The sequence below is a fragment of the Mus pahari genome, chromosome 2 (genome assembly GCF_900095145.1).
Source record: "Mus pahari chromosome 2, PAHARI_EIJ_v1.1, whole genome shotgun sequence".
Taxonomy (NCBI): domain Eukaryota; kingdom Metazoa; phylum Chordata; class Mammalia; order Rodentia; family Muridae; genus Mus; species Mus pahari.
The window spans coordinates 100,669,362-100,689,692 of NC_034591.1; the positions used below are offsets into that span (position 1 = coordinate 100,669,362).

General features: G+C 48.4%; 1 protein-coding gene across 1 annotated transcript; it reads right to left on the minus strand.

Moving 5' to 3' along the window:
* Positions 1-790: 790 nt before the first annotated feature.
* On the minus strand, positions 791-9,175 carry Clec4f (C-type lectin domain family 4 member F). The gene is made up of 7 exons (XM_021191607.2): positions 8,976-9,175; positions 8,092-8,208; positions 7,712-7,795; positions 5,737-6,678; positions 2,568-2,719; positions 1,676-1,794; positions 791-1,148 (listed from the first exon to the last, which is right to left on the minus strand). Exons 1-7 carry the CDS (start codon positions 9,049-9,051, stop codon positions 989-991), a joined length of 1,650 nt encoding a protein of 549 aa, XP_021047266.1. The 5' UTR covers positions 9,052-9,175; the 3' UTR covers positions 791-988.
* Positions 9,176-20,331: the final 11,156 nt, after the last annotated feature.

The following is a 20,331-nucleotide window of genomic DNA, read 5'->3' on the forward strand; positions in this document are numbered from 1 at the left end:
ATTTTCTAAGCTTTCTTTGGGGGGGGTTGGGTTTTTTTGGGGGGAGATTGTAAGGTCAACAGTCAGATATGAGGGGACAGGGAAATGAGTGGGACTTGGGTGCATGATGTGAAACAAAGAATAAAAAGTCAAAAAAGAAAAAAAAACCAACAACTAGAAAACTCACCACACTAACATACAGAACTATTCCCAGATACTGGACAGTAGGCACACTAAAACTCCTGGCCAAGTTAGGGAGATGGGGATCAAATGGGGAGCCTATGACCCCGTGGTTTTCTTTCTGAAGTTTCTTCCACAGAACAGTGAAGACACTGTTTATCAAGGAATGCCATCCCACCCAGGGGAGGAGAGGACGCTCATGGCAATTTGAGGGAAGAGTGTGGAGAAGTCAGAGAGAAAAAGAGAAAGATCCAGAAACCTGAGTGGGATTCCTTGTGTATGGAGAGCGTTCCACAGACACCAAGAGAGAGCTCCTGAGGTTCTCATCCTAAGGTGAGCAGAAAGGAGATCCCTGGAAAGATTAGCAAGACGAATGACAGGGTGGAGCAGAGGCCCTAGCAGCCCACAGGACGAGGGAGAGAAGAAACAGGGCCCCAAATACACACATGAAGAAACACACGGAACCCCTGGGGTGACTTAGGAAGGCCCTGTAGTTCCTGTGAAACCCCAGCTGTAGTCTGCACTGTCACTGAAAAGTGAACCTGTAGTGACAGAAAGACCCAAGGGAAGGAGGGGACAGTCCAGGGAGAGGTGGGAGTGAGGGCAGCTGCAGGGACTGTCAAGAACCGAGTTTCTGTCCATTCAGTGAGTGTTTATTGAGAGCTTATCCTGGCAGATATGGGTTGCTGAGGGGGACTCCAATGCGGGGCTTATCTTTAAGAAGGAGGCAAGCAGGTTTTAAACAGTGGAACGACAGGGCAAAACAGAACACAAGAAGTCCTGAAGTGAGATCAAGGCTGAAGGAGTCTCAGGGAGGACAGACTCAGCTCTAGCCTACTCTGGCCGCAGACCACTCTGTGGACTTCTTGCACACCCAGGGGTAGGAGGACCCGCAGGTCATGTCGTTCCAGTGCTGCCGGAGGTGGACACAGTCTTCACGCATTCCGTTCTTGTGTCTCCAGTTGTCAGGCTGATTTTTCGCCCAAAACCTGGAAGAACATGGTTTTACTCTGCTAGACAAGGCAGTCTTCCTTCCCCATGCATAAAGAGACCTCAGGATGGGGACAGGACCAGGACTAGAGGAGTCCCCAGAGTGGCCCTACTGGGGCTGCCCTCCCTCTGTTACTGATGATCAGGGGTCTGTAGGGGAATCCTCCACAGAATCCAACACTTGGAGGAAACAAATGGATAGGTGAAATCAGAAGAGCAGGAAGGCAGCTGGCCTGCTAGCCCCAGGGCCTGTTCTTTCTAGATGTTGTTCTACTGGCCTCAGAGGTCAACATACTACATGTCATCTCATATACCACAAATATTACACATCACACACCATGCATGCCACACTCATCACATATTTGTATAAACACACGTATACAACACACACACACACACACACACACACACACACACACACACACACACACACAAACACTCACTAGACAGGACCATACACAAAGAACAGTAAAGCCTGCCCAAGGTAGACAGTGCCTGGACAGAGCTAGACAGAGGTTATAATCACCCTTTGCTCTGGGCATTGTTGAATGGTGTCCCATCTACCCAGCGCCAGATGCTCTCTGTGCCCTGGTCAGTGAGCCCGATCCAATGGTCCCCAGCACTCGTAGTCTGTACCAGGAATGCCTGTGCGAAGGAGACAGGAATCTGAGAAGCGGACTCTTTGGACCATCCCTTCCTTGGCCCCTAATCAAGCAGCCCACCTGAGTGCAGGAGCTTCCAGAACCTTCCATGGCTTATCTAATCTCTAGAGAAGCAGGTAGGTCCCTCTGGGGGAGCCCCATCTTCCCCCATATTGACTTGTCTTTGATGGCCCTCACATTTGAGAAGGGATGTGACTTGGCTGGGACAGAAATCCTCGTTCTAGTTTATTCTTAGCAGCACTGAACAAGTCCTGGGAAGAGTCCCTAGGAATGGACAGTTTTGCAGGTTAAGCTAAACCAAACAGCATAGTCCTCTGTTAGCCTGGTGGGCAGTATTTTCGTGGAGAGTCCTAGATGCTTAGGAGTGAGTCTAGCTCTCAGGGAACCAGGGTCTCCTCTTCACCAGTTTTCCGCAGCTACTAGACATTTCAATCTAGACTGATGCCCATTCAGGAAGGCTGGCAGGGGCTGAGGGAATGTGAGAGAGAAACACCCCCTACATTGAAGGGTGTCACAGGTGTCTTTTTCTTCCCTTCCTGCTGACATCTGCTGGAGCCTGTAGGTCTTCCTCCTTCCCTGAGCAGGTGGCAGTAGCTGGCCACATTTCCACCTCAGTACAGAGCACTCTTGGGAACTCAGTAAATATTTGTTCCTTGCTTGATGGGAACATGAGGGACTCTGCCACCCATTAGGAGGACAACAATTTAAGTTTTTGTGTCCCTAACCAGACCCCACTCTCAGTCCCAGGCCTCTGACCTGCTCAGCCTGAGAGGTCACCGAAGCCAGGTGTGCTCCCTGGGACACACAGAACTCCTCAGCCTCCTGCCACGGCTTCTTGTCACGAGAAAAGTAATAAAAGTTTCCATTGAAGTACTTCCAGTTCTGCGCGATCAGCTGGAGAACCTGATCTAGAACAGAGGTCAGGGAGGAAGAGTCAGGAGCAGATAGCATTGTCCCAAAGCCAGCCTCCGCTCTACCTTGGAAAATCTCAAGCCCTGGCAGTGCTCAGTGTTGCAGGAGCAGGGCTGGGACCCCATACCCCAGTCACGTGGCCCCATCTCAGAGGCAGCGTTCTAGGGTACCTTGGTGTCCCAGTCACTCCTGGGGACTCTCAACCTTGATGCCCACTGGCACTCTCTGCAGATGCCTGCTTTCTGGTATTTAACACTCTCCTCCTCATGACTGTCACCAGCCGTTTCTGTCTGCTTCTAATCCTGGAACTTGTAACCTCTTTCACTTCCTGACTTCATCTCCATTCGCAGACTCCAATACACATGCACGTCCTCTGTAAAGATGCTCAAGCTGGAGAGGATGGAACAAGGTGAAGGCACCATGTACGTGTTTATTTATTAGAAGGGCGTCACACGTGTGTGCCACAGCATGCACGTGGAGCTCTGAGGACAACTTGCAGGAAGGAGTCGGCTCTCTCTTCCCACCATTCAGGTTCTAGGGATCAAATTCAGGTTGTCAGACTTGGTGACGAGCACCTTACCTACTGAGTCACCTGGCCCACCCAGGAAGAAGGTACTTTTAAATCAGGTAGAAACATCAATGGCAACAGAAGAACTGAGGTTTCAGTGAAAGATAGTAAGTGTGCGAAGCAGGGATGCTCAGTATGTGGTCCCATCACCAGTATCACCAGGAAACTAGGCCTGGCTATGCCAGCATCACTAGGAAACTGGGCCTGGCTATGCCAGCATCACCAGGAAACTGGCTAAGATGAACGTGCCTTCTCTGTTCAGCCCCCAAATGCCCTTTTAACATGTGCCATGGTTCTGTCAAGCCTATGGATGATTCTGTCATTGTCTGAGGTTGAAACCAGGATGGACAAACTGCACCCCACCAACCTCCTCTCAGAAAGTCTTACTGGAACACCGTGTGATATATCTGTGTGCTATCTGTGGTATTCCCTCAATACTGCAGCAGGAAGCAGTTCTATAGGACAGAGACCCTCAACCCAGAAGCCTAAATTACTGCCTATTTTGCCCTCAAAGAAAAGATTCAAGGGCTAGAGAGATGACTGAATTAACGTTGTTCCTGCTGCATAGGCATGAGGGTCTATCTAGTTCAGCTCCCAGTACCCACAAAAGAGCCCAGTGTGCTGCATGTGCCTATAATCACAGTATTGGCAGGTGGAGACTGCAGATCTCTTAAGTCCATTGACAAGTCTGCTTAATGGAACAGAGTGAGAAATATTTTCTCCAAAAATAAAGTGGATATAGCTCAGTGGGTAGAATGCTTGGCTATTGTGCAGAAAGCGATCAAGTTTTGGTCACAGAACTGCATGAACCACACATAATAGGCCACTTCTGTAGTCCCAGAACTCGAGGAGGTGGAAGCAGGAGGAAAAGAAATTCAAGGTCATCCCTGGTTAGATATCAAATTTAAAGAGAGCCTGAGGTATATCTATCTCAATGATGGATAGATAGATAGATAGATAGATAGATAGATAGATAGATAGATAGATAGATAGATAGATGGATCGATGGATAGATAGATAGATAGATAGATAGATAGATAGATAGATAGATAGATAGATAGATAGATAGATAATAGACAGATCAAGTGGAAAGAGATTGAGAAAGACAATCTAGCCTTTATACACATGTGCACTCATGTGTAATGTGTATATACACTACACGCGTGCACAAGAGAGGGTAGAAGGAAAGCTCAAAGCATGGCTGCTACTAGAAGCACCTAGAAGGTTTTCCTAAAGTTCTGAAGCCAAGCTGCATCCAGGCCAAAAGGTCTCAGTTCCAGGGCTGAACTTTTAAGTTTGTTTTGAGAGTGGACCTCTCCATAGTATACCCCAAAGTGTGGAAGCAGTAGTCGCTGATGCTGCAACAGAAAGCCTAAGAGAATGTGAGGGTATCGGGGTGGAGTGAGCAGAGGAGTGAAGCAGGGAAGACTTCCAGCCGCCCATGTCACTCCCAGCACACAGACAGCATGGCAGGCAGGTCCTGGGTACTGCCCACATAGTCCTACTTTGTCAACTCCGCTCCAGAAATCACTCCCCTCCAGTTCTCCAGTTCCTACAGCCTCTCTCATCTTGTGAGCCGCCTCCCACTCCACCCAGAAGAGGCAGCACCAAGTTCCAACCCTCTGCTCATGTTCCAGGTGACCAGCCTCCTCCACACCCAACCTCACTGACAAGCTACCTACTCCACTCAGGTGCCTCCCTCTCCTCCTCTCCCTCTCCCTCTCCATCCCTGCCTCTGCTTTCCCCCTCTCTTTCTCTCCCCCTCCCTCACCCTGTCTCTTCTTTCTCCCTTTACCTCTCTATTTCCTGCTTCTCTGCTTCTTTCCCTCACTCTCAAACCAGGTCTATCAGAATCTGGAAAGCCCGTCTCAAGGGAGTCCACCAAAACATTAGCAATATGCTGCAAGCTCTGGGACTGTCCTCTCATATCTGCATCTCCGTACCTACCACACGATCAATATTTCATATGCTGTCTTCTTCAGGCATACTTCTAACCCCGTGAAGCTTGGCTTCCCTTCTCCACCCTCATCCTTTGCCTCATGGTGCACCTTATCATATGCATGCAAATACTGTGATCCCATTGCTGTATCCAAGACCAACATCTCATGACCAACTCTGCACCATAGCCCAGAACCAACATCCAAGAGCCCACAGGCTCAGTCTTCTATCCTGGTCTGCATAGCCTCTGAATGACAGCCTTGAATCTTCACAAAGCATTCCAGATCCAGCAAGTGAGAGCTGCTCTTTTCTATTCCTTATCTCCTTCGGAGACTGGGAAGCCAAGCCTTCTAGGGAGACGCCTTGCCACTGTCCAGGATTTCCCAGATTTTGGAGGGGGAGTTGCAAGCTTAGAGCCTTTCTCTGTTGACTGTGTGTTTTCCAGGCATGCACACACACGCACACACGCACGCGCACGCGCACACGCACACGCACATCTCTACTTACCCTGAGTCTTCTGCTCCTGCTTCTGTGCAGCCACAGCTTCCTGCAGGGCTCCCAGGCGACTCTGCTCCCCCTGAATCTTGGCAGTGAGGGCTTTGGTCACCTGCAGATCTGCTTTCAAACTCTGCATCTCTGCCTTGGCCCTCTGAAGACTGTTCTGTAGCATCTGGACATTGGACTTCAAAGCTGAGACATCACTCAGGTCCCTTCTCAGGGTCTGTAACTCTCTGCTGGCATCTTTCAATTGGCTGTTGAACACCTCGATCTGGGAGTTCAAGGAACTAGTGCTTTTCAGCTCAGCTTTTAAGCCCTGGATCTGGGCATCTGTCTGCTCCAGGTGGCCATTTGCCTTTTGAGTCTGAACAGTGAGTGTTTCCAGCTCTTTCTTTAATGAGCTCATCTCATCACCAGCCCTTCCCATGCCATCTCTCACGGTCTGAATCTCAGCACTAATGTTGTCCATTCTGTGCTGGAGAAAGCCCTGGGTCTGGGAGCTGAGGTCGTTTGAACTCTGCAGACTTCCCCTGAATGCCTGGATCTCAGACCGGGCTTCCTCCAGGCCTCTGCCCAGCACGTGGAGCTCAGCACTGGTGTTTTCCGTGCTGCTCTTTAAGAGACCTCGGGTCTGGGAAGTCAGAGCATTTGCCTTTTCCAAGTCTCCTCTCAGACTATGGATATCAGCACTGGCCACCTCCAAGGAGTTCCTCAGTGCCTGGGTCTCCAAAGCCAAGGCTCCAGATCCCTTCAGCACATCTTTTGTCTGCAGGATGTCAGCATTCACGTCCTCTAGATGGGTCCCAAGCAACTGCACCAGAGAACTAACATTGTCCATTTGGTACTTCAGTATCTGTACCTCCTTGTGACAGCTGCTAGAATTCTCCTCATAGTCCCTAAGCCTCTGGATAGCCTCTTGCATTTCTGTCTCCCTGACAAATTGGGAATGATCTGAAAAGAGGAAATAGAAGGCACCATAGAGGTCTGTTAGGTGGGGAAGCTCAGGGGGCAAATCAGAATGTTCCTTAATGTCTCTGGGTATGGTAGTCTATACTGTCAACTTGGAAGGACCTAGAATTACCCAGAAGACAAACCTCTGTGTATAAGATAGTTTCCAGAGAGATTTAACTGAGCAGAAAAGACCTACCCTGAATGTGGGCTTCACCATCCTAAGAGCTAGGGGTCCTAGACTGGATAAAAATAAGGAAAAGCTTTTACACACACACACACACACACACACACACACACACACACACACACACACAAGAGCAGGGGAAACGGAAACTCTGGCCTGGGTTCAATTTTCAACCCTACCAAGAATATTTTTCTCAGATCATGTGGATGAAAAAGAACTGGAAGAGAGCATGATATTTTTAAATCCCTTTTCATGTGAAACTCTATAAGGAAACTGCTCTTTACCATGACAAGTGAAGTTGAAGTCAGGAGGGGATGCGAGGGTCACCAAGTGCTGCAAGCAAACGCTGGGGAGGGAATGGTGAGTTGGCTCCTCAGCCTGACTGTAGAGATGGTTTCAGGAACATACTCCACAGGGATTTATCAGATTGTGCAATTTAAATATGCCCAGTATTTATGTCAGCTGGACCTCAATAAAAATGGGACAATTTTGGGTTTGGAGATACAGCTCATTTGATAGAACACTTGTTTAGTTTGCAAGAGGTTGTGGGTTCAATCCTCAGCGCCAAATAACCTAGTTATGGTGCCACACACCTGTAATTCTAGCATTATAAAAACGGAGTCAGGAGGATCATACATTTAAGGTGATTCTTGGTTTTTTAGTTTGAAACCAACCTGGATTGCATGAGATCCTGTATCCAAAATAAATAAGTTTACAATGTGTTTTAGGAGGAAGGTGGGAGTTGAAGCTCGGCGTGGGAACAGGAGCTGGAATAGAAGCTGCAGCAGGGTCTGGGTCCCACATCCCACAGCCAGCTCCCTGAGGTGTGTCCTCACTGGAACTACTCACTGTTGTGTCCAGAGTCGTTGTTTCCCCGAAGCAGGTCTTTGAAGGGAGGATCTTTATTCCACTCAGGTCTCCAAGGCTGTGAAGCTGAGAATGCCATTCCTGGGTCAGCTCAATCCATAGCCCTGACATGATAGGCTGCCCACACAAGCTGGGTTCCAGAAAGAGAGGATCATCAAGGATCCCCGCCCCCCACCCTGGAAGCCTCCATTCTTGAGAGCCATCTCAGCCCAGTGGGCTCTGTTGACTCCAGGTCTGGGCCTAGGTTGGTGGTAAAATGTTACTTCAGAGAGCAGAAATGTCCAGAAGACTGACATCTGGGTCCCTTGGGTCCTTGGCACAGAGGGAGAGTGAGTTGTGGCTAAAGTCCCCTGAGAACTTACCCACCACAAAAAGAGCAAGGAGAGAGAAGATCACAGTCACCACCATCAATGCCAGAATGGCCTGGGTGTGCCGCAGGGTCCTGGGAGCCATGAGAGCAGCTGACTTAGGCCCCAGTCCTGCAGGGGAGAAGCCAAGGCTCAGGGTAAGAGTGCAGGGAGAGCGGGACAGTCGGTCTTGGCACAGTCCCCTGGCTTGTCGGTTAGAGATGGGAACAACCACCATGCTTCTCACAGGGAAAGAAAGCATTCTCTCTGGACAGGCAACAGCCAAAGATGTGGGGCTCACAACCCACAGAGGCTGCACTGGTGTCCTAGACATGAAACCTACCCCAGAGAAAGCGTTGCTCTGGGGCGATCATAAAGAAGAAAGTGAAGAAGGAAGGCAGGTGTGAAGGAGGTGCCTAGCAGGGCCCAGACCACCGGGTCCTCATCCTGTTAACAAGTCTGATGGAATCAAGCATTAGAGTCTCTGGGTGGATGGTTGCATTCCTGGAGCCTTCCATAGAGCTTGACATGTTGCCACGCGTGTCCTGGACCTTCTGGGAAATTAGTTAATAGCCAGGGATGTGCCCACTGATGATCTTGGAGAGCACTAGCTCCAGAGGGAACACGGGCTAGGCAGGAGGCAAAGCTGGGGTTCAAAACCAGGCCCATCTGAACTCCAAGTGCACATTTTCCCTGACATCGGGTTACTGTACCCAGTGGAGGGGCTCTTGGAGGTTTCATATAGAGCCTGGGGTGCTCAGAGTTCTGGTCCTCTGCTGACCCATTTATTCTGACCCATCTATTTACTATGGAACCAAGGCAAGGATGATACAAATCTCTGGACTGGCAGAGATGGGCTCAGAGGGCAGGGTATAGGCAGAAATCCTAAATGTCCTTACCTTGGGGCTGCAGGGAGACACACTGGTTGTCTGTGCAATATCTAGCCATATCTCTGTTCAGCTCGGCCTCCTTCATCCTCCGGCACCGTTGCCACTGTTTTCTAGAGCCTGTCCTGCGAGCCCACAGTGGTGAGAGCCTGAAACACAGTGGGAGCCAGATCTATGTTCTCCTGAGGTCAGGACAACTTCCCAAACCTGCCTCCTCCCTCTGACTCTGCAGAAATCCAATGTTACCACTGGCCCCTCCTCCTCTTGGAGTTCCAGAGGCCTAGAGCCCAACAGCCCTTTTCCCCTCTGCCCCTGGCTCCACGCCAGCCTCTGCCTCAGAGTCACACACCACCCAATCCCCTTCAGCAGGGTCTGCGATCTACACCAAGGAAGGGGACTGTCAACTTTACAGAGGGAACATGCTTGAGGGGTTGAGGAGATGGCTCAGACAGTGAAGTGCTTGCTGCCTAAGCATGAAGACCAGAGTTTGGCTCCCCAGCACCCACATCAAAAACTGGGCACAGAAGCACGTGCCTGTAGTCACAGTGCTGGGAGGTGGAGGCAGGAAGATCCTTGCAGCTTTCTAGCCAGGCTGCCTCACTGAATCAATTAGCTCTTTTTCAATAAATGTGGGAAGAGATAAGGGAGGATGGCCAGCACTGGCCTCTGGTTTTCACCAGGCTTGAGGTAGCACACACCTTTGATCCCAGCACCTGGGAGGCAGAGGCAAGTCGATCTCTCTGAGTTTGAGCCCAAGCTGGTGTACATAGTGAGTTCTAGGCCAGCCAGAGTCACATGGTGAGACCCTGTCTCAAAAACCAAACAAACAAAAACAGTGCATGAGGTGGGAGAATTTGTAGGGGGAGGCAAAGACCAGGAGCCTGCCCAGTCTGAACCTCAGAACTTTACAGACAGGTCACAGGAAAGGACCTGACATGCTTTATAGATGATCGTTGACTGCGTCCTAGGTTAAAGTTCCTGCCAACTTAACTCCTGAGTGCCGAGAATCCTCGGTTATCATAATGAATTCCCTCTGAGTACACCTGGGTTCATCTGATGAGATAACGCAGGCCCTCTCCAGGATGGCCACCAGTTCCAGAAAGACCACACTGATTAGAAGCCTCCATCCTCCTCCCCTACTCTCAGACAGGAAGTCACAAGGATCCTAAGCAAGGCAAGGTCTGAGCTGTAGCTCAGTTGGTAAATCACTTGTCCTACACACATAAGGCCCTGGCTTCCATCCCAGGCAGTCTTTAAACAAGGAGTAGGGGTACATGCCCATGACTATACAACTCAGGAGACAGAGACAGGAAAAGATTAGAAGTTCAAAGTTATCCTCAGCGGACCCTGTCTCTTTCAAACAACAAACTTGAACAAGAAAACGCAGAAGGCTCGATCTCACCCCGACTCCTGAGATGCAGAAGTTTGGTGCTCAGGAGCTGCGGAACCTTGTTTCACATCTTTCCGTGTCCCTTCCAACAAACTCTTAATGGTCTACACAGTTTTGCATGTAGTTCGATGGTTTGTTCTAGGGAACCATCAAAGCTGAATGTCATGGCATTGGCTGTAAGGCAGACAGAAGAATGGGTTGCTTGGCAACCTACTAGTCACAGATTTCTGAAGTGGGGACAGTCTTGTAAGAGACTCTCAGAGCTCTCAGACTGTGAGGTCTCTGCTATCTGGGAGTCAGCATCAGCACAATCAAATGATAGGTGCACAGCTGCTGTGTGACAGAAAGGATGTCAGGGGAACCCAGGTTGGTGTCAGGAGAGCAGTCAGGGGATACGAATCAGGGCCCACCTTCATCTAAGCCAGTAGTTCTCAGCCTTCCCAATGCTGCATGCGACCCTATAATGCAGGTCCTCAGGTGGTGGTGACCATAAAACTATTGTTGCTACTTCATAACTGTAATTTTGCTATGGTGATGGGTCATAATGTTGATAATTTTGGAGATAGAGGCTTGCCATAGGGGTTGTGACGCACAGGTTGAGAGCCTCCCATAAAGACTTCATCATTAGCAATTATATCCATTATATTCAGGTGATATCTCCAGGATCTCAGAACTAATTTAAAAGAGACAGAGAAGACTGGGTCCAAAGTACTGCTTCTGGATGAGACCTATAACCTTCTTCCAAGAGAACAAACACTGCTTTGGGCCTGGCATCCTGTGGTGGTTTGAATGAGAACGGCTCCCATAGACTCACATATTTGAATGTTTGGTTTCCAGCTGGCAAAACTGTTTGGGAAGGAAGTAGGTATGGCCTTACTGGAAGAAGTGTGTCACTAGCAGTGGGCTTCGAGGTCCCAAGAGCCCACGCCATTCTAGTAAGCTTTCTCTCCTGCCCTTATACTTGTGGATCAAGATATAAGCTCTCAGGTACTGATCCAGCATCATGCCAGCCTGCCTGCCTGCCTGCCTGCCTGCCTGCCTGCCTGCCTGCCTGGTGCCATCCTTCTCACCATGGTGGTCATGGAGCCATCTGCAACTGCCAGCCCCAATTAAAATGTTTTCTTTTACAAGCTGCCTTGGCCATGGTGTCTTATCATAGCAATAGAATAGTAGCTAAGACACACGGTAACACACCTGTAATTCCAGCATTCAGGAGGCTGAGGCAAGATCATCAAGCTTGAGACCCATCTGGACTATATAGTGAGCTTGAAGATAACCTGGGCTACAATAGTGAACTTGAGACTAACCTGGGCGACAGAGTGAAACCCTGTCTCAAAACCCAAAGCAAGGAAATGAAAACAAATACCATTTGGGGGATTCTAGCTGCTCATTGGACATAGGATGAGAAGGGAAGTAAAGCTTCCTAGGGACAGTATATGACATTCTGCAGGGTGGTATTCCCATCCCTGGGGGAAACCAGGAATAGAGCTAAGTGACCAGCCCTCATGACAGCTGCTCTCAGTTGTCCATTACAAACTCGCAGATGCCTCATCCCATGCAGACCAAATAGGTGATGCTTCTTGTTTTCATATTTAGTTCCTATATCTCATTGTCATTTCTTTTCCCCAAATCTTGGAGCCATCCCCCCAATAGGCCCAGAGGCACTGACTGAAAACCCTGCAAGTCCAGTGTCCGAGAAGCCACTCTGACAGGGGCAGCAGAGGTCCTATTGGGCAAGGAGTCTGTTTAATGGCGTCAGTAGAAAAGATGCCTATGGAGGTGGATCTGATGGGTAGAGAGGGAATAGATGGCCTTCATTCAACTCTTTATGGGTGTGTGTGTGTGTGTGTGTGTGTGTGTGTGTGTGTGTGTAAGTATGCAGGGAAGAGCAAAGCACACAGGATAGCCCAGAAGCCACTGGCTGTTGACCTTCAATCTCCTGTCTATTGATGCTGGGCTTCTGTGTAGGGAAGTCACCCCTTCTAGGTCATTCAGAAGTCTTGCCTGGATCCCAGCCGGGTCTGCCAAGTTCCTCTCTCTCGGAGGTTGGAAGTCATAGGCAATGCCTTCCCAGGCATCACAGAGAGAGAGGAAAGGGCTGGTCTTGGTTTCTATTTCCCCACACACAAGAAAGGTCAAGCTGTACCCAACTCAGGAACTATTTCTCCTGACATCCTGAGAAGCTGAAGGGACCTGAAAAGCAGAACTTTAAGGATCCCTTGCTCAGCAGCAGGGTAGAGTCTGGGCAGGAGAGGGGTGTCATCCCACAGCCTGTGACCGCCAGGAGAGGGGCGTCATCCCACAGCCTGTGACCACCAGGAGAGGGGCATCATCTCAGGCTGTGACCACCAGGAGAGGGGCGTCATCCCACAGTCTGTGACCACCAGGAGAGGGGCATCATCCCACAGCCTGTGACCACCAGGAGAGGGGTGTCATCTCAGGCTATGACCACCAGGAGAGGGGCGTCATCCCACAGTCTGTGACCGCCAGGAGAGGGGCGTCATCTCAGGCTGTGACCACCAGGAGAGGGGCGTCATCCCACAGCCTGTGACTGCCAGGAGAGGGGCGTCATCCCACAGCCTGTGACCACCAGACATCTTCCACTTGTTCACCCTCTCTGTTCTCTCCCCTCAGTCCGAGGTCCCAGTGATTGTGTTTCCCCAGGAAACCATCTGCAGGTAAGGATCCCTGGATGATGTTCTCTTCCTTGCTAAGAGGCTTCTCTACTCTCAGATAGATAAAAGTGAAGGAACATTTTGAACATTAGCATGAAGAGATTCAGCTACACATTTTTTTGTGTACAGGAGCACATGTTACCAGAGGGCTTGCTCTTAAAGATCCCTGAATATTTATTCCAGTTTATTCATTTGTTTGCTTGTCTGTCTGTCTGTCTGTTTGCTAGCAGTGCTGGAGATTGAATCCAGGACCTGTGTATTCCACCGACACAGATCGGGTCTTAGAGATGGGTGAATTCAGCAACTATAGATGCGCAGCTTTGAACACCAACAATCCCAATACCTAACACATCAGGAATGGAAAGTTGGCCAACTGTGGCTTGGTCAACAGTTGATGAAGGACAAAGACCCATGAAGGATGCCCACAAGTACCTGTGCAAGCTGACATGGCTCCCAGCTTCAGTTTACATGTTTAAAGTTTGCCTTGGCAACATCCTTCCCTCACCATCAGCAGAACTTGCATGACCAAGGCTGGACCAAGACCTGGTACTGGGAGTGAGAACTGGCTTGACCCATAGCACCCCTTGCCCTTATTTTCTCATAGCTTCAGGGACCAGCATATCTTCTCACCAGGAGCAACCACAGACCCCTGTTGGCCTCCTTCTTCCTGGTGTGGGATGTATTCACTCTGCAAACCATCCATGACACAGTAAAGACCAGCAGAGACTCACCAGTCACATACACTCATTGTCTAGGGAAGAAGGACATATCTGCAGAGCCCCACGGCATGACATCTAGGAGCTCGGCCATCAGCAAGGCTTGGGAGGTGTATGGTAGTACCACAAGGAGAGGGTGACCCCCCACCCTGAATGAGCTTAGCCTGTTGAAGGATTTCCCAGGCTAGCAAGGAAGGGAAATCCATAAAGTTGATGTTATGGAGTTTGAGACCACAGGAAAAAGACCACCAGACTCAACTCAGATTATAATTAGTCAAATTTACTAAAACTGCTAGCAGAGCCCCAGTCTCTAACACAATTCATAGATGGGCCACCCAGAGGCAGGTGAAAGAAGGGCTTTTAACAGCAAAACCACAGGAAGTTCTTGAGTGTCTGCACAAGGACGTTACAGAGGCCAAAGAGCTGTTCAGCTTGGCCAAGACTAAGTTGTCAAGGTGGTCTTAGCATAGTCCTCGAATGTTTAAGCAAGTTACAGAAGCTGACATTTAGCGGTGAGTCATATCATAGCAAGCAGGTGCTCACATCACAGTGTATGTGTCTGTGTGTGAGGGTCAAGGAGTCAGGGTTGCAGAAAACTCATCTCCCTGGGCTGTATAAAAACATTGTTTTTACCCAGGGCAGCACAAGGGCTCCTTCCTTGATGAATAACAAATCTAGGCCTTGACAGTTTTGTGAGACCATTTCTGGCAGAGAATCCACTTGCTTTTCAGGCTGCCCTGTGGAATCCTCGGGGTGTTGTATATCTTGATCTGCTTTATCACTTAGATCTTGAATAGTCAATGCTGATATTCTGAGAGCAGCCACACCTGCGATCCCTGCTGCCTCTAGGGGAGCTATAACTATAGCTGAAACTGACTTATCCTAACTACACCCTGGACATCTTTTTTAAATTTATTTATTATTATTTTCTTTATTTACATTTCAAATGCTATCCCGAAAGTTCCCTATACCCCACCCCCACCCCTGTTCCCCTACCCACCCACTCCCACTACTTGGCCCTGGCCTTACCCTGTGCTGGATCGTATAAAGTTTGCAAGACCAAGGGGCCTCTCTTCCCAATGATGGCTGATTAGGCCATCTTCTGCTACATATGCAGCTAGAGACACAAGCTCAGGGGGTACTGGTTAGTTCATATTGTTGTTCCACCTACAGGGTTGCAGCCCCCTTCAGCTCCTTGGGTACTTTCTCTAGCTCCTCCATTCGGGGCCCTGTGTTCCATCCAATAGCTGACTGTGAGCATCCACTGGCATAGCCTCACAAGAGGCCACTATATCAGGGTCCCTTCAGCAGAATCTTGCTGGCATGTGTATTAGTATCTGGGTTTGGTGGCTGATGATGGGATGGATTCCCAGATGGGGTAGTCTCTGGTTAGTCCATCCTTTCATCTTAGCTCTAAATTTTGTCTCTGTACCTATATCCTTTCATGAGTATTTTCTTCCTTATTCTAAGGAGGAATGAAGTATTCACACAATGGTCATCCTTGTTTTTCCTGTGTTTTGCAAAATGTATCTTGAGTATTCTAAGTTTCTGGGCTAATATCCGCTTATCAGTGAGTGCATATCTAGTGACTTCTTTTGTGATTGGGTTACCTCACTAAGGATGATATCCTCCAGATACATCCATTTGCCCAAAAATTTCATAAACTCATTGTTTTTAATAGCTGAGTAGTACTCCATTGTGTAAATGTACCACAGTTTCTGTATCCATTCCTCTATTGAGGGACATCTGGGTTCTTTCCAGCTTCTGGCTATTATAAATTAGGCTGCTATGAACATAGTGGAGCATGTGTCCTTATTACCAGTTGGAAGATCTTCTGGGTATATGCCCAAAAGAGGTATTGCTGGATCCTCCGGTAGTACTATGTCCAATTTTCTGAGGAACCACCAGACTGATTTCCAGAGTGGTTGTACAAGCTTGCAATCCCACCAGCAATGGAGGAGTGTTCCTCTTTCTCCACAATCTTGCCAACATCTGCTGTCACCTGAATTTTTAATTTTAGCCATTCTGACTGGTGTGAGATGGAATCTCAGGGTTGTTTTGATTTGCATTTCCCTGATGACTAAGGATGTTGAACATTTTTTCAGGTGTTTCTCAGCCACCCTGGACTTCATAGTGGGAGTGTCCTCCATATGCAGGCAAGTATTTCCTGTCCTCCTCTCCAGGACACACACCTCCTTGGGGAAGGATATGGTCTGGAACACAGAGATTTACTTCCTGTGGTCCTAGTTCTAGAAGTTCAGCAAGACCAAATGTACAGGCCCATCATGTCCCTAAAGGAGCCAGAAAATATAGCCTACTGTGTTCAAATGTACTGGTGTACCTGGCAGAACTACAGGATAGGAGTGACCATAAATGGAAGCCGGGGAATTCTAAGTTGAGGTGCTTAAACACGTACTTGTTCCTCACAGGTCTCCTAGGGTAACCTTAGTTTCTTCTGGTTCAGTTTGAACTTCTTGGTGGGGATGAAGTTGGGGTAATTGAGAGATTGATCTCTACCTCCAAGTAAAAATGAGGCTTGGGGTCTAGGCAGAGCCAGCCATTGAAGTGGAAAATTAAGGATTCTTTGGAGAGTCAGTTGTGTTGGGTGTTTTGCTGGGACAAACACGTGAAGGAACATTTTCCTGAAGTGGACACAGGTGAAAGTCTAAGGCAGACACATAAAGGAATGTTTCACTGAAGCAGACGCAGGAGAGATGTTCTGCTAAAGCAAAAATGTGAAAGGACACGTGATGGAGGATTCTTTGCTAACAACACACATGTGTTGGTCTGCCTTACATTATGTAGTTGAGCTGCATTTGTTGGGACTCCACAGACTCAGATAAATTGGATGCACATGCTGAGGTAAGGTATGTGGAGGACACGTGATGTTTAGAGGGTATAAATAGGACTCACAGGAGTGACACAGAGAGAGATTGGCTTGCTGATACAGATAGTTATGCAATACCTATGGGTCTCTCATCTTCACTTCCCTGAGAAAGGCACAGTGGAGAACTTCGCCTGATGTTCCTGCTGGTCCCTCAGTGCCATTTTCAGTCTCAGAAGAGGCCGAGGCCTGGCTGTCTTTGCTAGGTCATGTCACCGCTGCTGCTAACCTAACTCTACCGAGCTGGACTGCTGGTGTACCCATGCAGTGGATTTGAGTGGATCAAGCTGGCACTGCCTGCTAACCTGTGAACTGAACTGCCAATTTCCAGACAACACAGACAGGAGGTGCTCCAAAGAACTACTTCTAAACAGGTCCACTTCCCAATAGCCTTTCTTCTCCACTAACTCTGGTGGGTAGTAGGCTAAAAAGGGAGATGAAAACGTTTAAGAACCATCATTAAAAATAAGATTTGAAAAAGTTAAAGTTAAAGCAATCATTTCCAAGGCTGGGGAAAGTAGGAGTTATCTCATTATTTAGTAACTTTAAGGTCTCAAGCTCAGAAACATCATCAGGAGATGAAACTATTCTATGACCTTTGCAGATTAGAGCTTATGTTGAGTTTGTTACAATAGCCCCCCTTGGTTGACACTGTGGATTGATTTATTACCATGGGTGGAATGTTCTGAGGATGGAGGACAGGGAGGGAGACATACTAGCCTTCTGTTAAGGCAGCCAGCTTTTATCTGGGCCCATAACATGGGCCTTATCAGGTGACATGTTTCGTATAACAGACTCCATAGCATACTCAAATCTCTCTCTCTCTCTTATCAACAAGACAGAAACCCTAGACACTGCCTTTAAGCAAGGGCTGTGTGCTCAACTTATTTCAGGCTATGACTCTTAGAATAAAGGGGTTACATTTCCCAAAGGCACACCCTGAAAGGGTGTTCCCACTCGAGAAAGATGTGTAGGTCCAGATGCCCTTTTCAGACACTCAATCTTACAGTCGAGGGCAGGCCAAGAGTGATCTCCTTTCTGCTGATCACAATGAGCTGGTCCATCAGCTGCATAGATGTGGAACAGGGATTTATTTAGAACACTCTCAGCACATACTAGAAATCACCCTACTTCCTTTATAGTTCACATTGGCAGTGGATCAGCCAAAGTCACACAGATCGATTCTAAACATCGGTGGGGGTGGAGGGGTGACAGTCCAGAGAATATGTTCACTCTGGATAAAGGGCACATGGTTCCCTGGACAGTTCCCAAACCCAAACCCTTTAGCTAGCCACACATAAGAGATTCGTGTCAAAATCCACAATGTCAGTGTCGTATGTCATATGAGACACCCATGTCTCAGAATGCCCTTTTATCCAAAAAAGAAAAAGGAACACGCACACACTTATAGGTAGTGCTAAGGTACCAATAGCTGTACATTTAGAGGTACTTGGGAGCTCACATTACCCTCCTTTTGTTTGGCTGGTCCTCTTCACCTATAGATAGGAATGGTAGATCCAAGCTGTGGCCCCTGATATCTCGACAGTGAGTTATCAGGATCACAGGGTACAGTCCCTTCCAGGAAGGGTCCAAGGTTCTGTTGGGTAAAGAGGCAGATCCACACCAAATCAACACATTGGGACTTGTGTGCTGGCTCAATTAAAGGTCATTCAGGCAGTGGGGGTGACAGATGACTCTGGGTGTCTCCAGCCGTCTTCTGCATGCTGCAGGAGCTGTCAAAATGGTGCCTGTCAAAATAGTGCCATTTCCTGTCTCAGCCTGCAGCCAGGAGCTGTCTATGATGGTGGCAACTTCTTTCTTGCCTCAGCCATCATGAGGTACCACAGGAGCTGTCCACAGTGGCAGCACCCTCTCTCCAGCCTCCCCAAGTAGCTCAGCAGTGTTAGCACCTCAGCCAAAGCTGCCTGCAGCTAAGAAGATCTTCCCATCCCAACCCATGGGCTCAATGCAGGATAAAAGGGGGTGAAAAGGCCACCAGTCCCTAAGCAGGAAAAAATGCTGCAATCCATGACCTTCCGACAAAATCCACCAATCTGTGACCAGGAAAACCCACCAATCCCTAAACTCCCCAAGCACAGGATTTGAAAGCCCATCCATCCACATTCTGGAAATATCTGCCCTGAAAAGCTTCACCACCCCCTAGGAAATCCTATATAAGCACTGCCCCTTTGTTCAATTTTCTGCTCTCCATTCCGAGGAGTAGAGGCAGGCTCTTCCTGGATTTATCCTCCTATACCCTGGGCCTTCCAATCTCTTTTATGAAATGTGTTTTCCGATGTGACTCTCTCATCGGAAGAAGCCAAGGAGCAGTGAAGAAGACAAGCAGGGAAGAAGAGCGGGGCTGAGGCCCCTGAGCTCCTCTGTTCAGCTGGGGGTACCCTCCTTTGGAAGCTTCAACACCTCTGCTAAGGAGGCTTCCTCTCAGAACTGTGTGATTCCTGTGACTCCCATGTCTCAGGATAGCCTTTCATAGGGACACTGCCCCACCCCAGAGCTGTAAGATTCCTGAGCACCCATGTCTCAGGATGCCCTTTTATAAAAAAAAAATAAAAATAAAAATAAAAAAGAAAAGAAAAGAAAAGAAAAGAAAAGAAAAGAAAAAGGAACATGCACACACTTTTAGCCACCCTGTGTCATTCATCCACATACAGACAGCAAGGCTTAGAAATGCCAGGTAACCTGAGTGCTGGTGCTGATATCAAATCCCCCTTGAGTTTTCAGAATGCCTCTTTTTCTTTGTTTTCCCAGCTTAGGAGGCCACTTTCTCTTAGACTCTGGTATAATGGCTTTGTTATTTCTGCAGAGTTGGGTATCTAAACCTGCAGTATCCAACTGTACCCAAGATTTCTCTCACCCACCCTTGATCCCATGATGCAGGAATATTCAAGATAGCTTGGATCCTGCTCGAGACAGAGTCCTGCTGCTTCTTTTAAAGCAATACCCCAGATAAGTTACCTCATTGGAGCATAACTGGGCCCTGTCAGACATATGGTAGACCAGCTGCCGAAGCACATTAAGCAGTTCCTTGGTACATTGTTGGCATTATTTCATGGTGCGCTCAGTGATGAGGAGATCGTCCACATACTGAAAGAGGGTGACATTTGAGTGCCCTCGTCAGTACTTAAGGAGAGCTTCATCAAACAGAATAGGGCAATTCTTAGGCATCTATGACACTCAAGTCAAGATCAGTTGGCCAGGGACCCCTGATGTGGGGTCTGTCCGTTCAAACGAGAATGTAGGTTGGCTCACAGAGCTCTGGGGTAGAGAGAAAAAGACATCTTTCAGGTACAGGACAGTGTGTACAGTTTTTCCTGGATCCAATAGGCAGAGTTAAGTGTAGTTGTTTTAAACAGTTGAGGTTTCTACTCTCTCAGATCCTTCTTCTAACTCCTGATCAGATTGAATGACAGGGAACAGTGGAATGTTCTAACTCCAAAATACCTGCATCTCTATGGAGGCTGATGTGGTTTCTAGTGGCTACCTCAGCTTCTCTTGAGATGGGGTACTGCTTTACCCTTACAGGTAGGGCTGAGCTCCAGAGCTGAACAATAATTGGTGGCCAATGTAAGGCCAGTCTGGGGAAACTGGTCTCTGCCCATGCTCCAGAGAACATTAGCATTAATTCTGTTAGGAAGAGTCATCCACTCTCTGTTTTTCAATATTACTTTTGTCACTTTATATT

Excerpts from the sequence above, each read along its gene's own strand:
- Clec4f (XM_021191607.2), bottom strand. The coding sequence starts at position 9,051 with ATGAAGGAGGCCGAGCTGAACAGAGATATGGCTAGATATTGCACAGAC. Across the intron at positions 8,209-8,975 it reads TGTCTCCCTGCAGCCCCAAG|GACTGGGGCCTAAGTCAGCT; the intron begins GTAAGGACATTT and ends TCTCCCCTGCAG. Across the intron at positions 7,796-8,091 it reads CCTTGCTCTTTTTGTGGTGG|CTTCACAGCCTTGGAGACCT; the intron begins GTAAGTTCTCAG and ends TGGCATTCTCAG.